Source organism: Podarcis melisellensis, assembly GCF_964234715.1.
Source record: "Podarcis melisellensis genome assembly, chromosome: 5".
NCBI classification, from domain to species: domain Eukaryota; kingdom Metazoa; phylum Chordata; class Lepidosauria; order Squamata; family Lacertidae; genus Podarcis; species Podarcis melisellensis.
The window spans coordinates 100,330,485-100,348,706 of NC_138537.1; the positions used below are offsets into that span (position 1 = coordinate 100,330,485).

Sequence of the window (18,222 nt, forward strand, 5' to 3'; positions counted from 1 at the left end):
CTCCTCTGGGGGAGTATTCCATTGCCCCAGGATTGTTGCAAAGATGTTCCACTTCTCACTAAAGCCATGCTGACAATACAGTGAAAGTACATAAAACAGGCTCCAGAAAAAGATCTAAATAGGCCACAAGGCACACAAGGTGAAAGGTAGTTTTGGGGGTGTGCAGGTCCCAGAGTTTAAAATATTAAAACCAGCTCCTTACATGGAATCTTATTCACAAAAAAGCTAACATTTCAATCAGCATACTATAACACTAATATTTTTAAAATATATATATAATACAAATCCACCATAATAGTTCAAAATATTATACCAAAACAAAATAAAATAGCCCATACAGACCAAAAGGGAACGTGCTGAATTCTTTGCCCACAAGACACTGCTATATAAACCTTATTCAAATAACAGAGTTAACATCCATCCTGCAGAAAACACCTCGGTTGATCAACAAGCATAGCTGTCAACGTTTCCCTTTTTAAAAGGGACATTCCCTTATTCCGAATAGGATTTCCCTTAAAAAAAGGGAAAAGTTGACAGTTATTTGTCCCAATTTTTAAAAGCTAGTTTATATACAGTATGTCCTCTCCTTCACAATAACAAAGGCGCTGTATATTTTTTCACAGTTGTAAATACAACAATGTCCACATTCTAGGGCTATAAAAGACCAAAAAAATCCCCCCTCTTTGTTGTCGCTTAATTCCAAGAAGTTTCAAAGGTACTAAGGGCCCAAGATGTGATATTAATTGCTCTAAGACAATGACTGTGCATTTATCTAACATGCAGATATTCAAACTTGAAAGGAAATCTCCAATGGTGTGCTTGAAATGCACATTGGAGAAGCAGCTTTTCTGTTCGGACCCCAAAAGAGAGAGAAAGAGATGTGTTTCCTCTCTACCCTTCATGGTGCTAAGGCTGCTCAAACTTCCCCAGGGCTTCTATTTACAAAACAAAGGACTGCACATTAATCACATTCAATCTACTGTCCAACAAACAATATTTGGCCAATTGACTGGCCTCCTACTCTGCACATGTGACTTGGTAACATCTACAAATGGCATGTGTTTCTAAGAAACACTCATAATTATTGCACTTACTGTGACACATCAGACACAGCAGGCAAAGGTGCCTCTTCAGAGATGAGGTCCATGTCTTCTGTGAAACTGTTGGCCCTTGACATTTCACCACTGTTCCCTTCCAAACGCTTTTTTACTAAACAAAGAATGTGAAGATGCAATATGTTAAAGGGACAGAACAGCAAGATTACACAAGTTGCTCCATTTATACTGCAGTTGTTGCCTTTCAATCAGTGCCTTTTAAAAGCACTGCTTTTAATCCTTATTATGCTCTCCTTCCTCAAGGCAACTCTTTACAGGTAAAAGTCCTTGGGCTTTGGTTTTGTACCTGCAAAGACTGCTTTTTCATTTCAAAGCAGCATTGAAAGGGAGGCTGACCCTGAAAGCCAAGGAGCAGCACAGCAGTTCCAGTGAGCTCACAATCTGCGCCCACAATTTTCTTTCTTAAAGGATAATATGAGCATGATGAAGAAATGACAAGTAGAATGTTTCTATAAATATTGGTGATGCGTCCATTGTTATGACAAGCAGTCTATGTGTACAAAATTGCATTTTGCAAAGAATGAGTGGCAGAGATTATGAAGCGGATTTTGACACTCAGAGGCATTTTGTGACCCTGTGTGGAAAGACATCAGGTTTTCAGGCAGGCTTAACTATTGACTGCCCTTGATTATTTGTGTGGAGGATTAACTCAGAAGGTGAAGAATACCAGGCCACCCCCCAAATTAATCCTGATTAATTTCCTCATAAAGTCCAATAAGTGGGGGGGGGGCGGGACTGCTGCACCAAACAAACGAAAAACCCATGTTGTCAGCGACCTATTTGTGATATCTGAATGACCTATTTACAATAGTTAGCCCTGTCTGGAAGCAGGCACAGTCTCTGCAGAGGTCCTGAAAGCAGCTCTGCCTCACAGGACAAGTCTCATCAGGCAAGTCTCAAAAAAGCTCTCAGGAGAGGAGGGAATTACCAGGGCAAAGGGACTGTACACTCCACCAGCTTTGCTTGGAAACTGCTCCCATGTATTTATCTATAAAATGCCAAGATTGTGCTTTTGTGCAGATGCTCCTCCTGAAGGAAGATAGATCTTCCCGATTTTGCATTCTTTGATTGAAAATATATTATTATTATTGTTGTTGTTACTATTATTACGTAGTAAAATACGTAAGTAAACTAGAATCAATCCTAATAACAAATAATCACAGATTGTAGACATTTCACTGGGGTCACTTATAAAAAGTGTGATTCAATTTCAAGAACATTAAATCACCTGCCGCTTTCCATCTTCTCAACAAGACCAAAGAAAAAGTAGAACACGCTTTATAAGTAAGTATAACCAGAGGGAAAGAGGGCCAGCAAGGAGCAAAGTGAAAGATTTAAGAATTCCAAATTCTCACATACAGGAGATGAATGAGGTAAAGTCTGCTGGTGTTCCTTTTTATTTGTGTACCTTATCAAGTCAAATCAATTCCAATGAATTTGTCTCGTTTTTGTTGCCCCCTAAGCACACAGCATTCTTTGCAATTTATGAACTCAGGTGGCAAAGGGAGCTCAGAGGAGGAGGAGATATTGCTCCCAGTGAGCTGGCGCATGATGTGATCTGTCACTAAGATCATCCTGGGAGGCCCTTCTCTAAGTCCTCCCTGCCTTTAGAAGTGAGATGGTGGGAGAGACTTCTGTGGCAGCGCCCCAGCTGTGGAATACTCTCCTTGGGAGGTCTGTCAGTTTTAACCATTTTAGAACTATTGTAATGCTAGAGTTGTATCTGTTGTATTGAAAGAACAGGCTGATGCTCCTGATCTTAACCTACTAATGCTGCTATTTACATCATTAATTGTTAGTCATTATAGAAATCTCCAAACTAAAGAGCAGCATATAAATCTTGGGAATGAATAAATAAAAAACAAAATGGTCCAGTAATTGTGTAAGCCCATGCATAGTTTCCATTATGTCACAGAAACTGCCAAAGTGTGTACAGTGGCACCTTGGGTTACAGATGCTTCGGGTTACAAACTCCACTAACCAGGAAGTGGTTGCCCCAGGATAAGAATGGAAATCGTGTGCCAGCGGCACAGCGGCAGCAAGAGGCCCCATTAGCAAAAACATGCCTCAGGTTAAGAACTGTTTCAGGTTAAGAACGGACCTATTGAATGAATTAAGTTCTTAACCCAAGGTACCTCTGTACAGCTTTAAAAATTACTAAACGTTTACAATCAATAAAAACCACAAGGTTCAATGTTAAGTTTAGCGAGACTAGTAGCTCTGCTATGCTGTCAGGCTCAGGAATTCTATCCCTCCCCCAGTGGCAGCAAGAAGCAGAGAAAAACAAGGTAGAGTCCTTTTTATTGAGTTTATTCATTCATAATAATGAGAGACAAAAGAATGCCGTATGCCCAAACAATGGTGTTGCTCCAACTGAGCTCCTCCTCCCTCCTCCCTAGCAACAGCATTTCCTTTTACTGTATCTGCTCGTGGCCAACTGTCTCCAAGTTCTCTGTTCCTGCACTCTTAACAAACGCCGAGTTCTGGGAGAAGGGGGTCAGAAATACTCTCCAGTGACAACGTGTCAGCTGGCTGCTCTGCCTCCTGGCCTTGCCTCACCTTCCCCTTCTCCTAACACTTCCCAACTCTTCTGTTCATCTGTCTCTGAGCTGTGACCTTCCTAAAACCCCTGCTGTAAATCAATGCAGCATTCCTCTTCTCCTGCAGCATCAGGAGAACGTGTGTGTGTGTTGTATAACAACAACAACAACAACAACAATTTATTATTTGTACCCCGCCCATATGGCTGGGTTTCCCCAGCCACTCTGGGCGGCTTCCAACAGAGATTGGCAAGTCCTAGGCTCTGTGGTTTAACCCACAGTGCCACCCACGTCCCTATTGCGTTTTAGGAGGCTGCTATTGGGCATCATACAAGTACTGTAAGTACATAAAGCAGATGAATAAAACATTGTCTAACAAGCAATTTAAATAAAAATAAAAATAAATAAAAAATTGTCTAGTAGCACCTTAAAGACCAAGTTTGTTCTTGTATAAGCTTTCGTGTGCATGCATCTGAGTGCAATGGTGTAGAACTTTGTCCTGGACAAAAGAATAGTCAATTTTCATACTAGATTTGGTTAGACTGGTCTTAAATTCCCATAAAGTTTTGTTTATTGGAACTGCCAAGCCACAATCTTTCTCTTGCGAAGAACCTCTGGAGTACGTCTGAAATCCAAGACTGCTCTAGCAGGTAGCAGGCAGCATTTGCCAGTCTTTGTGCACAATTGCATTCTTCTTCCCCTGTCCACCCCCACCCTTTCGTCAGATAAAATTATTTCTATATTTGGCCTTTCAAAAAACAAAACATTTCTCATTAAAAGTATTTCCCATATACTAGGACATGTACTTCACCCACAGATCTCAGGGCAGTTTACAACATAAAAATACAACATAAAAGCACAAAATACACGATAAAAACAAGAACAGAAAAAACAAACCAATAACCCGCACTCCCACACATTTAAAAGTGGTAGAAGATGTTAATCAGCCAAAGGCCTGGTTGAACATTTTCGCCTGGCACCTAAAGGTGTATAATGAAGGCACCAGCCGAACCTCCCTGGGGAGAGCTTTCCACAAATGGAGAGTCACTGCAGAAAAGGCCTGTTCTTCTGTTGCCACCCTCCGAACCTTTTGAGGACAAGGCACAGAGGATGATCGCAAGGTCCAGGTAGGCTCATATGGAGAGAGGCAATCCTTGAGGCATTGCGGTCCTCAGCCACTCAAGGCTTTCTATGTCAAAACAAGCACTTTGAACTGGGCTCAGAAACTAATTGGCAGCTATTGCAGTCAGACCAGGATCAATGCAATATGCTCAAACTGTCTTGTCCTGGCGAACCACCTGGCTACTGAATTATTCACCATTTGAAATTTCTGAACCATCTTCAGAGACAACCCGATGTATAACATGTTACAGTAACCTATAGGTTACCATACCATAGACAACAATAATTAGGCTACCCCAGTCCAGCCAGGGCTGTAGCTTGGCCACCAGCCAAAGCTGATGGAAGGCACTCCAAGCCACCGAGGCCACCTGAGCCTCAAGTGACAGCCAAGGGTCCATGAATACCCCCAAGCTACATACCCACTTTTTCAGAGGGAGTGTAACTCCATCAAGAGCAGGCAACCACCCAGCCATCCATTCTAGGGAACCACCCACTAACGATGCCTCAGTCACACCCAAAGTGTGTTGCCTTTACACAATAAAAGACAATTGGCTGGCTTCAGTGTGTTTTACTCAAAAGAGATTCCCTTGAAATAAATGAGCATAGAAAAATGCTGCTATTGCAATCACACCCATTTTGTTTTCCATGTCCCCCATTGAGACACAGCTATTTAGTACTATACTGTAGCCATAAACAAAAATATAAAATAATACTACTGCTACTAATATTTTATTACTTCCACCATGCCCCATCTGACCAGGTTGCCCCAGCCACTCCAGGAGCCTTCCAACATAATATAAAAACACAGTGTGACATCAAACATTAAAACTTCCTGATACAGTTTATATTCCTACAGGCAACTATGCTATTTTTTGTTTCTCAAGGCTGGCAAAATGCCTTGTGCGTTTTGTGTTCCGAGTTGTGAAATTCCACATGTTTGCTGTACATTTACATCCTGGTTTTCCTCCCAGGAGCTCCAGGCTGCGTCCCTTGTCTTCTCCTTCCTCCCTTTACATTCACAACATCAATGTGAGAGAGGTTGGGCTGAGAGTTGGCAGTTCAGAAACCAGAGTTGAAAAACTGTACACAGGGCATTTTTTGCTTGTTATTTATCAGGGTTGGCAAACTTTTCTTTTTGCATTTTTCTGTAATTATTAAGACTATGGAACATTGCAGTTAAATCTAGGGGCTTCTGTAACTGACATTATATATTTGTAACCTGCTTTTCCATTTGGAAGCTCAAGGTTGTTCATATTATCCTCCACTCCTCACTTTTATCTTTACAGAAGGATCTACCCTATTCCTATCACTGTGGTTTATTTTAAAACTGTATTTAATAATGAATTTTATATTTTTACAATCTGCCCTGGGACCTTATGCAGTGCATATGAAATCAAACAAGCAACACCAGCCTACGCCCTGTGAGGTAGGCTGGGCCAATATACTGTATGTAAATATGCATAATTCTTGACAATAGATTATGGGGTGGGTGGTGGGAACCTACGTGCAATGCATTTGGCCCAGGAAATTCTATTGGCACCCTTGACTATAGCTGTGTACATGACAATCCACATTTGATTTTTAAGAAACACTGTGTTTTAAATGATTTTTTCTCCAAACCAACTTTGATCTGAATTGGAAAAAATAGACTGCATTTTTAGCCAGTAGTGTGCTCATGACCTAAAATAAGGTCCATTTAAGGGGATGTCTTTTCCCCCTAGATTTGTTGCAGAAACTAAAAAAGGCAATGATTGAAAACTCCATTATTATTTATTTACAAGTTTAAGCACCCAGAATCCAACTCATTCCCTCAGTTCAGGGTAAGCCTGGTAGGTTTCTGTTCCTTTGCTTACTGGGCTTCTATAAGGAGGCTTCTTCGTAAACCCAAATACAATCCTGGCATTTTGCTCGGACACTTTGTTAAGCAAACCAAACCTCCTTGTCACCTTCTTAATTACCCTGCTCTTGCAGTCTCTCCTGCTACAGAGGATGGTCCAACTTTGTTTTAACCCTTCTTGCTCTGAAGCCTCTAGCCAAGCCCCAAACTTCTTTTAACATCAGTCTCACACTCTTATCCAGGGAACCAGGCAAAGGGCCTTCTCGGTAGTGGTGCCCGCCCTGTGGAATGCCCTCCCATCAGATGTCAAAGAAATAAACAACTTCCAGACTTTTAGAAGACATCTGAAGGCAGCCCTGTTTAGGGAAACTTTTGATACTGGATGAATAATTGTATTTTAATATTCTGCTGGAAGCTGCCCACAGTGGCTGGGGAAACCCAGCCAAATGGGCAGGGTATGATTTTTTATTATTATTATTATTATTATTATTATTATTATTATTATTATTATTAACATTCACACTTTCTCACTCGGTCAGTCGCAACTCCTTGCTCTCACTCTTGCTCCTTGTTCAAGGGCACACAGCTACTGTGATCTCCAAGCCTTTCCTCCTCTCTCTCTGACACTTGCAGAAGTCATGCACCAAGGGACACCTCCCTAGACTAGCCATTGCCATGGTATTCCCCCCCCCCCATTATGGCACACCCGTCTCTGTATCTGAGCCATCAGCAACGAGGCACAGCAGACAAGTGTAACCAGAGGCATGCCCTCACATTCTCTCTCACACCTTTTCATTTATACACATAACAGTTTACTATCAATATCAACACAGAGACAGAAGTATATCACAAATGTGGGGATGATGTTCCTTGTACCTTGTGCAGCGGGACAGGTTGCAGCACAGATAGATAAAGATGACCAAGAAAGCTGTCGGCCTTCATACAAACACAATGGCCAGAAGGGAAGCAGAAGAAAAAGCAAACAATAAAATCAATTAGAGAAGAAAGACAACTGAACTACCAACAGAACCTTTTGCATTCCACTGAGACTACAAACCTCTTGAACCGAAATGCTGATATTCAAGCCTTTTTCTGAAACTGTTCTGCAGTCGGTTTACTTTTTCAATATTATGCTATTTTTTTATCTCTCACACATCAGTTAGAAATTTCATTGTGCATAGGTGTTTTACAGCTGAAACATATATTTGAAATATGCCTAAAAAGTCTAGTCTTGCTACTCAAATATTAAACGTTTTAATATAAATTAAATATTAATATTTACATTATAATGCATCTTTTATCTTAGTACTTCTTTCAGAATCTCTTGATTGTCTCACAATCTGAACTCACAGAAACTGTCAGATATCAAATTCCATTTCATTTTATCTTTTATCAAATACATGCAAATAACTAATACTATTACATGCCAACTATTAAATATTATCAGTATAGGTAAAGGTAAAGGGACCCCTGACCATTAGGTCCATTCGTGACTGACTCTGGGGTTGCCATGCTCATCTCGCTTTATGGCGAACCAGAGCAGTGCACGGAAATGGAAATCAGTATATCAACTGCCAAACATCACTTAGGATGCCAGATAGAGATAAAATATCTGGAACTTTGCTTAGACATGCTGAAGTCAGTGAGGCAGGCTAGGCAGATGTCACCAGGGGTAGGGGCACCACCCCGCTTCCCCTTACTCAAGCATTAGTGCCGCACATAAAAACCACATGAACACAACTGCTAGAAGTACAGAAGAGGCTGTAAACTCCTAGAGGATGAGGGGCCCTTCTAGGTCATCTCGTCCAATCCCTTGATTGATGCAATAATTCCAGAGCAATAGCACCTCACAACAGATGGCTGCTTAGCCTTTCCTTCAAAACTGTCCAACAATGTATAGCCTACACACACACAACATGAAAGAGAGTTTAATTTGATCCATATTTTTAAGCAAACTGACTTCATTTGTGTTGGTTCAAAAATATATGTCTGTAAAACGAGAATTCCTGGATGCCAAGACCCAAGTTTGGGGCAAGTACAAAGTGAGAGAACTGCAAGAGAGATTTAAAATCACAATAGAGTAAAGTGCAGTAGAGTAAAGTGTGGAAACATAGGCTGATAGACCTTTAAAATATGTCATTGTGGGGGAACTTCCCTCTTCCCCCAGCATTGGAAAAGACCACCTTTGCTAAATTAAAAATTGGTTGTTGTTCCTCCCTCCATCTTGACTCAAGCACACCTCGCTCACAGTTCCTCCCTCCATCTTGACTCAAGCACACCTCGCTCACAGTCCTTGTTGGATCAAGGAATTAGAAAGGACTCAGGCACACAGCCTACTCCTCCAAAACTCACAACACTACTTTAATTTTCTGCTTCATATAAATCATAAAAGGCAGGTTCTCTCACAATGCTCCATTTTCTGTCTCCTCTTCCTGGGTTGAACTAAGTTAATTTTGCCTCCATTCCCACAAACCAAATCATTTTCAACCACACATTTACTGTAGGTATTTTGGATGAATGCCATTTTGTAGCCATTTAATTTGTACCATTTTAAACAAATAACAAACATAAACCTGTTTGTAGAAATGTTAGTGATTAAGCGGTATTTAAATACCTACAACAAATAAATAAAAATAGATAAAGTGACATAGGACCTTTCATTCCTGGTAGGTGCCAACCATTGCCCTGATCAGGTTAGAACAATTCCTGCTTCTTCTTTCAGTTGTCTCTCTCCACACTGAGTCTAATATTTTCTTTCAGATCAAAATTTTGCTTTTTATCCCAATATCTTGTAAGCATATCATGCTTCCTCTGGGATCATGTCATGTGAAGGACCAAAGTATGGCAGCAGGAGTTATGTCGGCTCTTATGAGAGTGGTCGCTTCTATGGGGCCACTCATATGGTTTCCAAAGGCCTCTGCTGGGATCTTAACAAAGTGATGCCCAGCTTTTAAAAATACAGCAAGAGGGAAGGATGGTTCCTCTGAAAGATGGGGCAACAAAGGCTTGCAATCCAGAATAAGAGTCTTCTTGGCTATATGAGGCCTCTGCGTTACTGCACACTGATCAGTGGCCACTAGAGGACCCACAAAGACAAGACAGAACAAAACAAGAGGAAGGGAAGAAGGAAAGTTACTTCACTCCTAGTAGGGCTCATGTGCATAGCAGCCAAAAATTCATTTTCCAAATCTGTTTTTTGCACTGTAGCTCTCTGCGGTTCCATGTGTATGCCCGTTGTTTTCTGTTCTCACATTCCATTGCAGCAGGGCCACACATTGTGCCTTAGTTGTATTTTGGAACTAGAGTCATGTTGCTCATTTTAATAACCCTTCCTAAGCAGCCCATAAAACCCGCTGCTTCTTTCACACTCTTCCCCCTGCCCCAATGAAATTGGGGGCCATTGTTAAATCACTACTATGCTCAACTTAATTTCCATGTCTAGCTAACAAAGCATTTCAGCAACCAACATCACTATCTCACCCTGCTATCAGCCGTGCAAGTGGCTTGTACACTGCTGTTCTAAAGGTGGAAGAAGTCCCTAGTGGGGAGACAGCATCATCATGAAGGTGGTTTTCCCAGGGCAAGGTTAATCCACTGCACTCTGGGTGTGCTGACCCTTGCGATGTCCCCAAGTGCAGGATTTTCTCCACTACACAAGAAGGAAGATACACTTCTATGTTTGGTCTGGTGCTGCGATGCAGTTACAGAAGCAGGCATCAGTGGATCTGCTGTTGCTTGCGTTCTGGTTGTAAAGCTTTTGCCAGATTGCAACAGCCAGTTATAGATGGGGGAAATAAGCATATTATGTTTGTGAGGGAGGGGTGTTAGGTATGGGTAGGGGTGGGTCTGTCACGCACACATACAACAGCTAGCTAACACTGAGCTTGAGCCCTGAACTTGAGCTAACACTGAGCTTGAGCCCTTGAGGTTGAATGTTGGCTCTGACTCAGTTGCTGCCCCATGCCAACCAAAGGGAAGGATTAGGAGAAAAAGAAGTAAGGAAATAGTAGGTATAGCATGGAGAGAAGAAGGGCTTTGAGCTTGGCTTGCTAAGTGTGCCTTCTTTGGAAGCAGGGGCGTGTCTATTGTTCCCTCACAGTAGCCCTTCCCCCGCCCCCAGTGAATAAAGGCACTTCTACTCAGAAATATGCCCCACTGAGTGAATCCAGGTAAATCCACCATTGCTTGTGATGAGGCTAAACTCAAACTCTCATTTGTCTCCTGAAGCACATACTCATCAGGGACGATATGAATTTTTAGGCAAAATGATACAAATAAACAAAAATGGCCCAACATTCCACCGTGCACACAATTTATGTTGCTTGTTTGGACCTATTTCTTACTCTTATTGTAATAAGCCAAAGCTCAGCTTTTTATTCAGACATTGCCATGTTAAACATTTCATCATGTTACAGAAAATCAGGAAGGAGTTTGCAGTAAGAGCTATTAAGAAATCAGGGGTATATTTCCATTCTGTAAGTGGATGAAATACAGAGTGCATGAAGTTATATGGGGCCATTACCTTCAACAGGCATCTCTCACAAAAAGTTTCCAACCTACCTGTCTGCTTGAACATCCGTGTAAGACCTAGTGGGGAAGAAGGGTGCAATGTATTCAGAAAAGTCAGTCTCAAGTCAACTAAGTTTGGCTTAAGAGAGCCATTTCTAAACTGAACTGAGGAGGAGAAATCACCAGCAAAGATTCTCCTGCTGCCCCAGAAGCAACCCAGGCTCTGATCTGGTGACCAACAAGTATGATAACCTTCAAGAGGATCATCAATAGGAAATATCCATCAGAAACACCCAAGTCTTTCACATGGAAACAAAAAAGCCACAGGTGTTGGACGGTAAGAAAAAAGCATACAAAATCCACAATTGCTTGGTACCTTCATTAGGACCAGCCAAAATGTCATAAAATAGTGGAAAATGCTTGAGTTCTGCATCAGGAAGATGTTACACAGAACAAGAGGTACAGCGGTGAAGAAAAACAAAAAATAGGCATGGATGTTATAGCTATAAGCTATAAGGTCAGGTTTAAACTCAGATCCCAAGATGGAGATAGCAAACTGTGTAAGCCTCTCCAAGATGCTACAGGCATCAGATCACACACCTAAGATTCTAGGACAAAGGTGCAGTGCCAGCTCCCCATTTTCAAAAGCAAAAGGGGACCCACCTGTGCCACATGCTTTAAGCCAGAGTGGGGAACTGAATCTAGTCAAAGGGTGGTTCACTTTAGGAATTAGGTGGAGTCAATCATATGATGTCAGGAGACTGTAACTTCCTTCTGTGGCTAGAAGGGAAGAACTGAAGCACACTCATAAGTGCATTTTGCAGTTCTGGCTTGAATTTGGCACTGAGTGAACTCCTGATTCTTCCTTTTGAATGTGAATTCTTCCTTTTGAATGTGGTGCTTCACCAAGCTGAATCTTTACCAATCCCACACCTGTTGTCATATGACTTCAGGCGTGACTTTAGCTGAAATGGCCCCACAGCCCAGATGCATAGCTGTCAAGTGTCCCTTATTTGAAGGCACAGTCCCTTATTCCAGCGTCATGTCCCTTGCTGTCCCTTATTGATGAATGTCCCTTAAATGTCCCTTAAATGATGTCCCTTAAATTTCTAAGGAAGCAGCTCCTCTCCCTCCCTCCCTGCCGGCCAGGGAGGAGGGAGGTTCCAACTGTGTTGCTTGGCTGTGTTGCTCACCCAATAAGAAGTCTAAGAACGACTGGGCGGTGGAGCTTGCATGCCTTGTGTGTGGCTAGTTAATACAAGCTGAGGGGGTTTTTGAATGCCGGATGCCATTTTGTTGCACGTGCTGCTGCAAACTTTGCAGTGCAAAGCCAGGCCGGGGAGCCATCTTAAGATGAGGCTGCATAGCCTTGTGGTGCATGTGATTCAGATTCTATTCAGTTGAACCTCTGGTTTACAAAGTTGGTTTGACAGTGTTCTCGAAGCTACCAGCATGAGTTTGACCAGACTGCAGGAGGACAGGAAGACTGGAGTGCCTGGAACAGGTGAGGCTGCAGGTCCCTTATTTTGGCTGCTGGTCCCTTATTTTCAAGGCTGCTGGGTCCCTCATTTTCAAATCTGTAAATTGACAGCTATGCCCAGATGGGAATGCATGACTGGCCTAGTTAGGTCCAGGGGCCAGAGGGTTCCCACCATTGCCTTAAGCAAAAAACAGGTTCCTAGGGAGCTGAGGGGATGCAACACTCCACATTAATAGATTTTGGATATAAATACACACAGTCCCTTCAACCCTGACCCTGATTGCAATGTGGTGCCTTTCTGAGCCTATTCTACTCCTCAACCCAGAACTAACCTTCTGTTTCATGGCAGTGTTGTGTGCATAAAAGGTAAAGGTACCCCTGCCCGTATGGGCCAGTCGTGTCCAACTCTAGAGTTGTGCGCCCATCTCACTTAAGAGGCCAGGGGCCAGCGCTGTCCAGAGACACTTCCAGGTCACGTGGCCGGCGTGACGAAGCTGCTCTGGCGAACCAGCACCAGCGCAGCACACGGAAACGCCGTTTACCTTCCCGCTAGAAATCGGTACCTATTTATCTACTTGCACTTAAGGGTGCTTTCGAACTGCTAGGTGGGCAGGAGCTGGGACCGAAAGATGGGAGCTCAGCCCGCCGCAGGGATTTGAACCACCGACCATACGATCGGCAAGTCCTAGGCACTGAGGTTTTACCCACAGCGCCACCCACGTCCCTGTTGTGTGCATGCCCACCCTTTACTATGAGATCCCAGGGTAGGTTGCCATTTTCTTAAAATATTTAAAACAATTAAGATAGATTACAATGAATAAAATAGGGTGGGTCCTACTATATCTATATCTCAGGTGTCAAAGGCCAGGCCAGGCACACACCTTCAGCATCTAATCTAGCACTTCACCAGGAAACAAAGCAAACTGAAGTGGAAATGTGGAGAACCAAACATAAAACTAGGAAAATGGGAAACAGAGAAACCAGAGCTGTCAGATTTGCCCATCCATAAGAGACACACTCAGTGGTGTGATGCCATTGTTCGATAGTCATCCTTCCTTTTTCCTGACCCGCTCCAAGTCCATGTCAGAATGGCATCACATCAGAAGAAGTGGAACATTTCAGAGGTAGAAAGAGATGACTGATTTGAGAAGAGGGTGGTGGGTGACTAAAAACAGCTTCAGCCACCTCTGTTTTATTGCACATAGCAGCAGCAGAGCCCAATGTGGCAAATGATATGCAGTTACTTGTTATAACAGGGTTAGCCCATGTTGGTGCCCTACTACCAGACTACAACCTTTGCTGCTCCCGTCTTCCCTAACCATTGGTTTGGTGACTGGGGCTTACAGTCTGGAGGGCACCACCTTGGCTCTTCCACATTAAAGTACAGTGGTACCTCGGGTTACATACGCTTCAGGTTACAGATGCTTCGGGTTACAGACTCCACTAACCCAGAAATAGTACCTCGGGTTATTTTTTATTTATTTATTTACGGCTATTAGCCCATAAAATATGTACAAACATAAAAGCACAGAAGCATAAAAACCAATACATCGAACGACATAAGAGGAACACCACGATGCAAGAGTGGGACATTGAGCAGTGACAAATAACAGCTTGGGGCCCGGAAAGATCCGAGGGACGGTTCACAGAGAAAGGAGAACTGGAGACGAGATCCGTCATGCACTCTCATCATAACTGTCCGATTAGTTTTTGTTGTTGTTGTTGTTGTTTGGTGGTTTTTGTGTGTGAGATAACCGCATTCAGGAATCTCACCACCTGCAGAGTTACAGAAGGATCTGTATCCTGCAAGAGCAGTGCGGCATGTGACTCAACAGGCCTACCAACCAAGCGCAGTAAAGCAGGACCCAGGAATTTAGTCCTGGCTATGCTATGTAAGGGACAGTTGAACATTATGTGTGAAAGAGATTCAACTGTTTTCCCGTCACACTCGCATAGCAGAGACACCAAACCCTTGGAAAATCTGTGGTTCAGCAGGTTCGATGGAAAAACATTGAACCTTGCACAAATAAATGCAAGTCGGTGTGGTACTGATGAAAGAGATGACATGTATGATGGAAGGCCAAGTGGTGGGGTTATTCCGTAATACCTGGGAGAGCAGACACCCCCACCCCTGGAGAGGTTGTGTTGATTGTCAATGTCTGCTAATCTTTGCTCGATGAGGCTTTTGGCTGAGCGTAGGTTCATCTTTAAGGAGTCCGCTGGGGAAATTCCGATGCTCAGAAGTTTGGCATGGATTTTTCCTACCCACGGATTAACAAAGTCATCCCGCCAGAGGCACTGAAAGAGGTAATGGTCGGGAAGCCTATGCCAGCTGGACAGCCAATAGTCAAAGACTCGCTTCCAGATGACAGTCTCCAATGATGCAATCTTTAACTCCAGATGTATGGCTGCATTGCTCACACACATGGGGAGTTTCAGGAGGCGACGGAGAAACTGATTCTGCAATGTCCCCAGCGATGTTAAATTGGACCCTGGGACCCAGAGCGGGGCAGCATAACAGAGGGTGGAAACCACTTTTGCGTGGTACACCTTCAATGCAGAAGGGATGTGGGAGGCTCCGTCGACCGCAAAAAATTGGAGTAGAGTGTAAAGTATTGTTTTCCCTTTGTTTAGTAAATACTGTATCTGTGGCTTCCAGCTTAGGTTGTAGTGAAAAAAGACTCCCAGGTATTTAAATTTGAAAACCTGTTCTAATTGGACTCCATCTAACTTCCAGCTGTAAGTTTTCCGAGACCTGCTAAAGACCAGTACTTTAGATTTTCCATGATTAATCGTCAGCATATAGAAGCAGAGGGCAGCGAAAATCAGCTAGGCGGGGGGCATGAATGTTGGCTTGAGACTCACTCAGAAAGAGCTTCATGTCGCTAATAAACAAGTTGAAGAGGAGTGGGGCCAAAATGCAGCCTTGGCGCACTCCTCTATTTATTGGGACCTCATTGGATAGGTTTCCCGCCGGTGTGAGTCTCACTCTAGCCGACGACCCGTGGTGTAATTGGGTTATAAGCCATAACAGCCTTCTATCTATGCCCCATCTCTCTAATTTCTTCCATAGACAGTTTCTTGGGATACTGTCGAAGGCGGCCTTTAAGTCTATGAAAGCGACACATAGGCGCCCCCAACTCGGGGCAGAATATTTTCTGGCAAGATGATACATAATTACCATGTGGCCAGTGGTCGAATAATTGTTCCTAAAGCCCGCTTGCTCATGGCCAATCAAATTTGAGTCGTATGCCCAATGGGACAGCTTAGACCAGTGTTTCCCAACCGGTGTTCCGCGGCACACTAGTGTGCCGCGAGACGTTGCCTGGTGTGCCGTGGGAGGGAGCCGGGCGAGTCGGGCGGCGAGAGGCAGGGCGGCAGCGGCAAGCACACACGGGGCGGCGAGCGAGCTCCCTCCCACATCCCATCGCCGCTCGCTTCGGCCGGCCTACTGGGCTGTCGTGGAAGGCGGTCGGGGGGGGAGGGGGCGCCGCACGCACCCACGTCAGGAGCCAGCACTTACCTCCCACGGTGCAGGGAAAGACTGGAAGAGCGTCGCAGCAACGCGCACGCGCAGAGCAGCCGTAAAGGGAGGCGTGTGGGTGGAGAAAAGGAGGGAGGGAGAGAGAGAGAGCAGGAAGGGGAAGGGGGAATCCCCCTAGGCGTGAAGGGAGCGCGCGCCGTACGTTCCAAATTTAAAGGAGGGAGGAAGAAAATCCCCTCAGCCCCGCCCACATCGGGTACAGGCTATCCTCCTTCGCCATTGCCCGCTTTATTACCCCACCCACGCAAGGCGCGAGCCTGGACCTACGCGCCGGTCTCTACGCCACGTGACGGCTTTTGCCTCCAGGACGGCCTGGGCTCTTGCCGCGCGCGGCATTGTGTTGAAGCGTGCTGGTAGTTAGTGGGTTGGGAGAGCCGCAGCACCCCATCTTTTTTTCATACGAAAATGGTTAAGAAGCTTTGTGGAGTGTCAGTAGGTTGGCACAAACCATGACGTTTGGGGACATTAATCTAGCTCAGGGTTCTTAATACCCTGAGACGTTGCCTGGTGTCCTCTTTGAATAAGCGGGGCCTGAGCGTTCCACCAATTTAGGCCTCCTGCCCGGATGTGATATGGCTCCACCTTCCTCAAGGTGGTTCTGCTTTTAAATATTTTCCACCCTGTCACCATGAGGACTAGTGACTTCTTTTCGTAAAATATAAAATCGCTGCTCCTTGCTCTCGTGAGACTGTGTGTTTTAATTCGGAAAGGGTGTTCCGTGTACATTTGTGCGAGCTGTGCTGTAAAAAAAAGGGGTCTGTATCCGTTTGTCAGTGGCAATTGGATGGCCGGATACTGCAGTGATGGAAAAGTTTTTGAAAAGAAAAGAACTGGACTCTGAACAAAATTTGGAGCCAGATGAGAGCCCAAGTATGAGTGGGCATGAAAAGAAAGCAAAGATGGTTAGCTCAAGCAAATTCTCTGGCACAAGGCAATATAGCGAAAGCTATATTTCATTTGGATTTACTTTCACCGGAGATGCAAACCAACCAACTCCACTGTGCGTGATGTGTGGTGAAAAGCTAGCTAACAGTGCTATGGTCCCAAGCAAAGTTAAACGCCATCTCCAAACGAAACACCCTTCGCTTCAAAACAAGAATGCGGACTATTTTGTTCGCCTGCGTGAAAACACGGAGAAACAGGCAACTTTCATGAGACAAACCTCAAAGGTAAATGAAAGAGGTCTTAAAGCTAGCTATCACGTTGCTGAACTTATAGCCAAGTCAAAAAAGTCGCACACTGTGGCAGAGACATTAATACTTCCCGCCTGCAAAGCTATTGTAGAGGAGATGCTCGGACCTGAAGCAGCTAAGGAAATAGCCAAAGTCCCTCTCTCAAACAACACAATTTCCAGACGTATTAATGACATGTCTGTAGACATTGAAAGTGTGATTTTGGAAAAGATCCATAGCAGTGAGAAATTTGCATTACAACTTGACGAGTCTACTGATATCAGTGGACATGCTCAACTCTTGGCCAATGTGCGTTTTGTTGATGGTGATGCAATTAGAGAAAACTTCTTTTTCTGCAAGGCATTGCCAGAAAAAGCAACAGGAGAAGAAATTTTTCGGGTCACATCAGAATACCTTGAACAAGGAGGACTTAAGTGGGAAAACTGCACAAGTGTCTGCACCGATGGAGCTGCAGCCATGGTCGGGCACACCAAAGGCTTTGTAAGCAGAGTGAAGGAAAATCCAGATGTGATTGTTACGCATTGTTTTTTGCACCGTGAGGCCCTCGTAGCCAAGACTTTACCAGCAGACCTAGTTCATGTGTTGGATGATGTTGGGCGCATGGTAAACTTCGTAAAGTCACGACCCGTGAAAAGTCGCATATTTGCAGCTTTGTGTGAGGAGATGGGAGCGAAGCATAAAACCTTGCTGTTTCATACGGAGGTCCGGTGGTTGTCGCGTGGCAAGGTCTTGGTTCGTGTGTATGAGCTGCGGGAGGAACTTAAAGTGTTTCTGACAAATGAGAGGTCAGATTACGCAAAGCTGCTTGCAAGTGATGAGTGGTGTGCAAGGCTGGCATACCTGGCAGATATATTTCATCATCTGAATGAACTGAACACACGA

General features: G+C 44.0%; 1 protein-coding gene across 7 annotated transcripts in view; it reads right to left on the reverse strand.

Moving 5' to 3' along the window:
- The window catches only part of LOC309370990 (potassium voltage-gated channel subfamily KQT member 1-like), a 405,888-nt gene that overhangs the window by 305,043 nt on the left and 82,623 nt on the right, over positions 1–18,222 (reverse strand). For 4 of the 7 annotated variants that reach the window (XM_081913303.1, XM_081913302.1, XM_081913304.1 and 1 more), the window contains 3 exons: positions 11,175–11,201; positions 7,491–7,550; positions 1,095–1,209 (listed from right to left, as the gene is read on the reverse strand). In XM_081913303.1, the coding sequence (XP_081769429.1) occupies positions 1,095–1,209; positions 7,491–7,550; positions 11,175–11,201 (202 nt within the window). The remainder of the gene's footprint in view (positions 1–1,094; positions 1,210–7,490; positions 7,551–11,174; positions 11,202–18,222) is intronic. The other 3 variants (XM_081913305.1, XM_081913306.1, XM_081913307.1) reach the window with 3 other exon arrangements.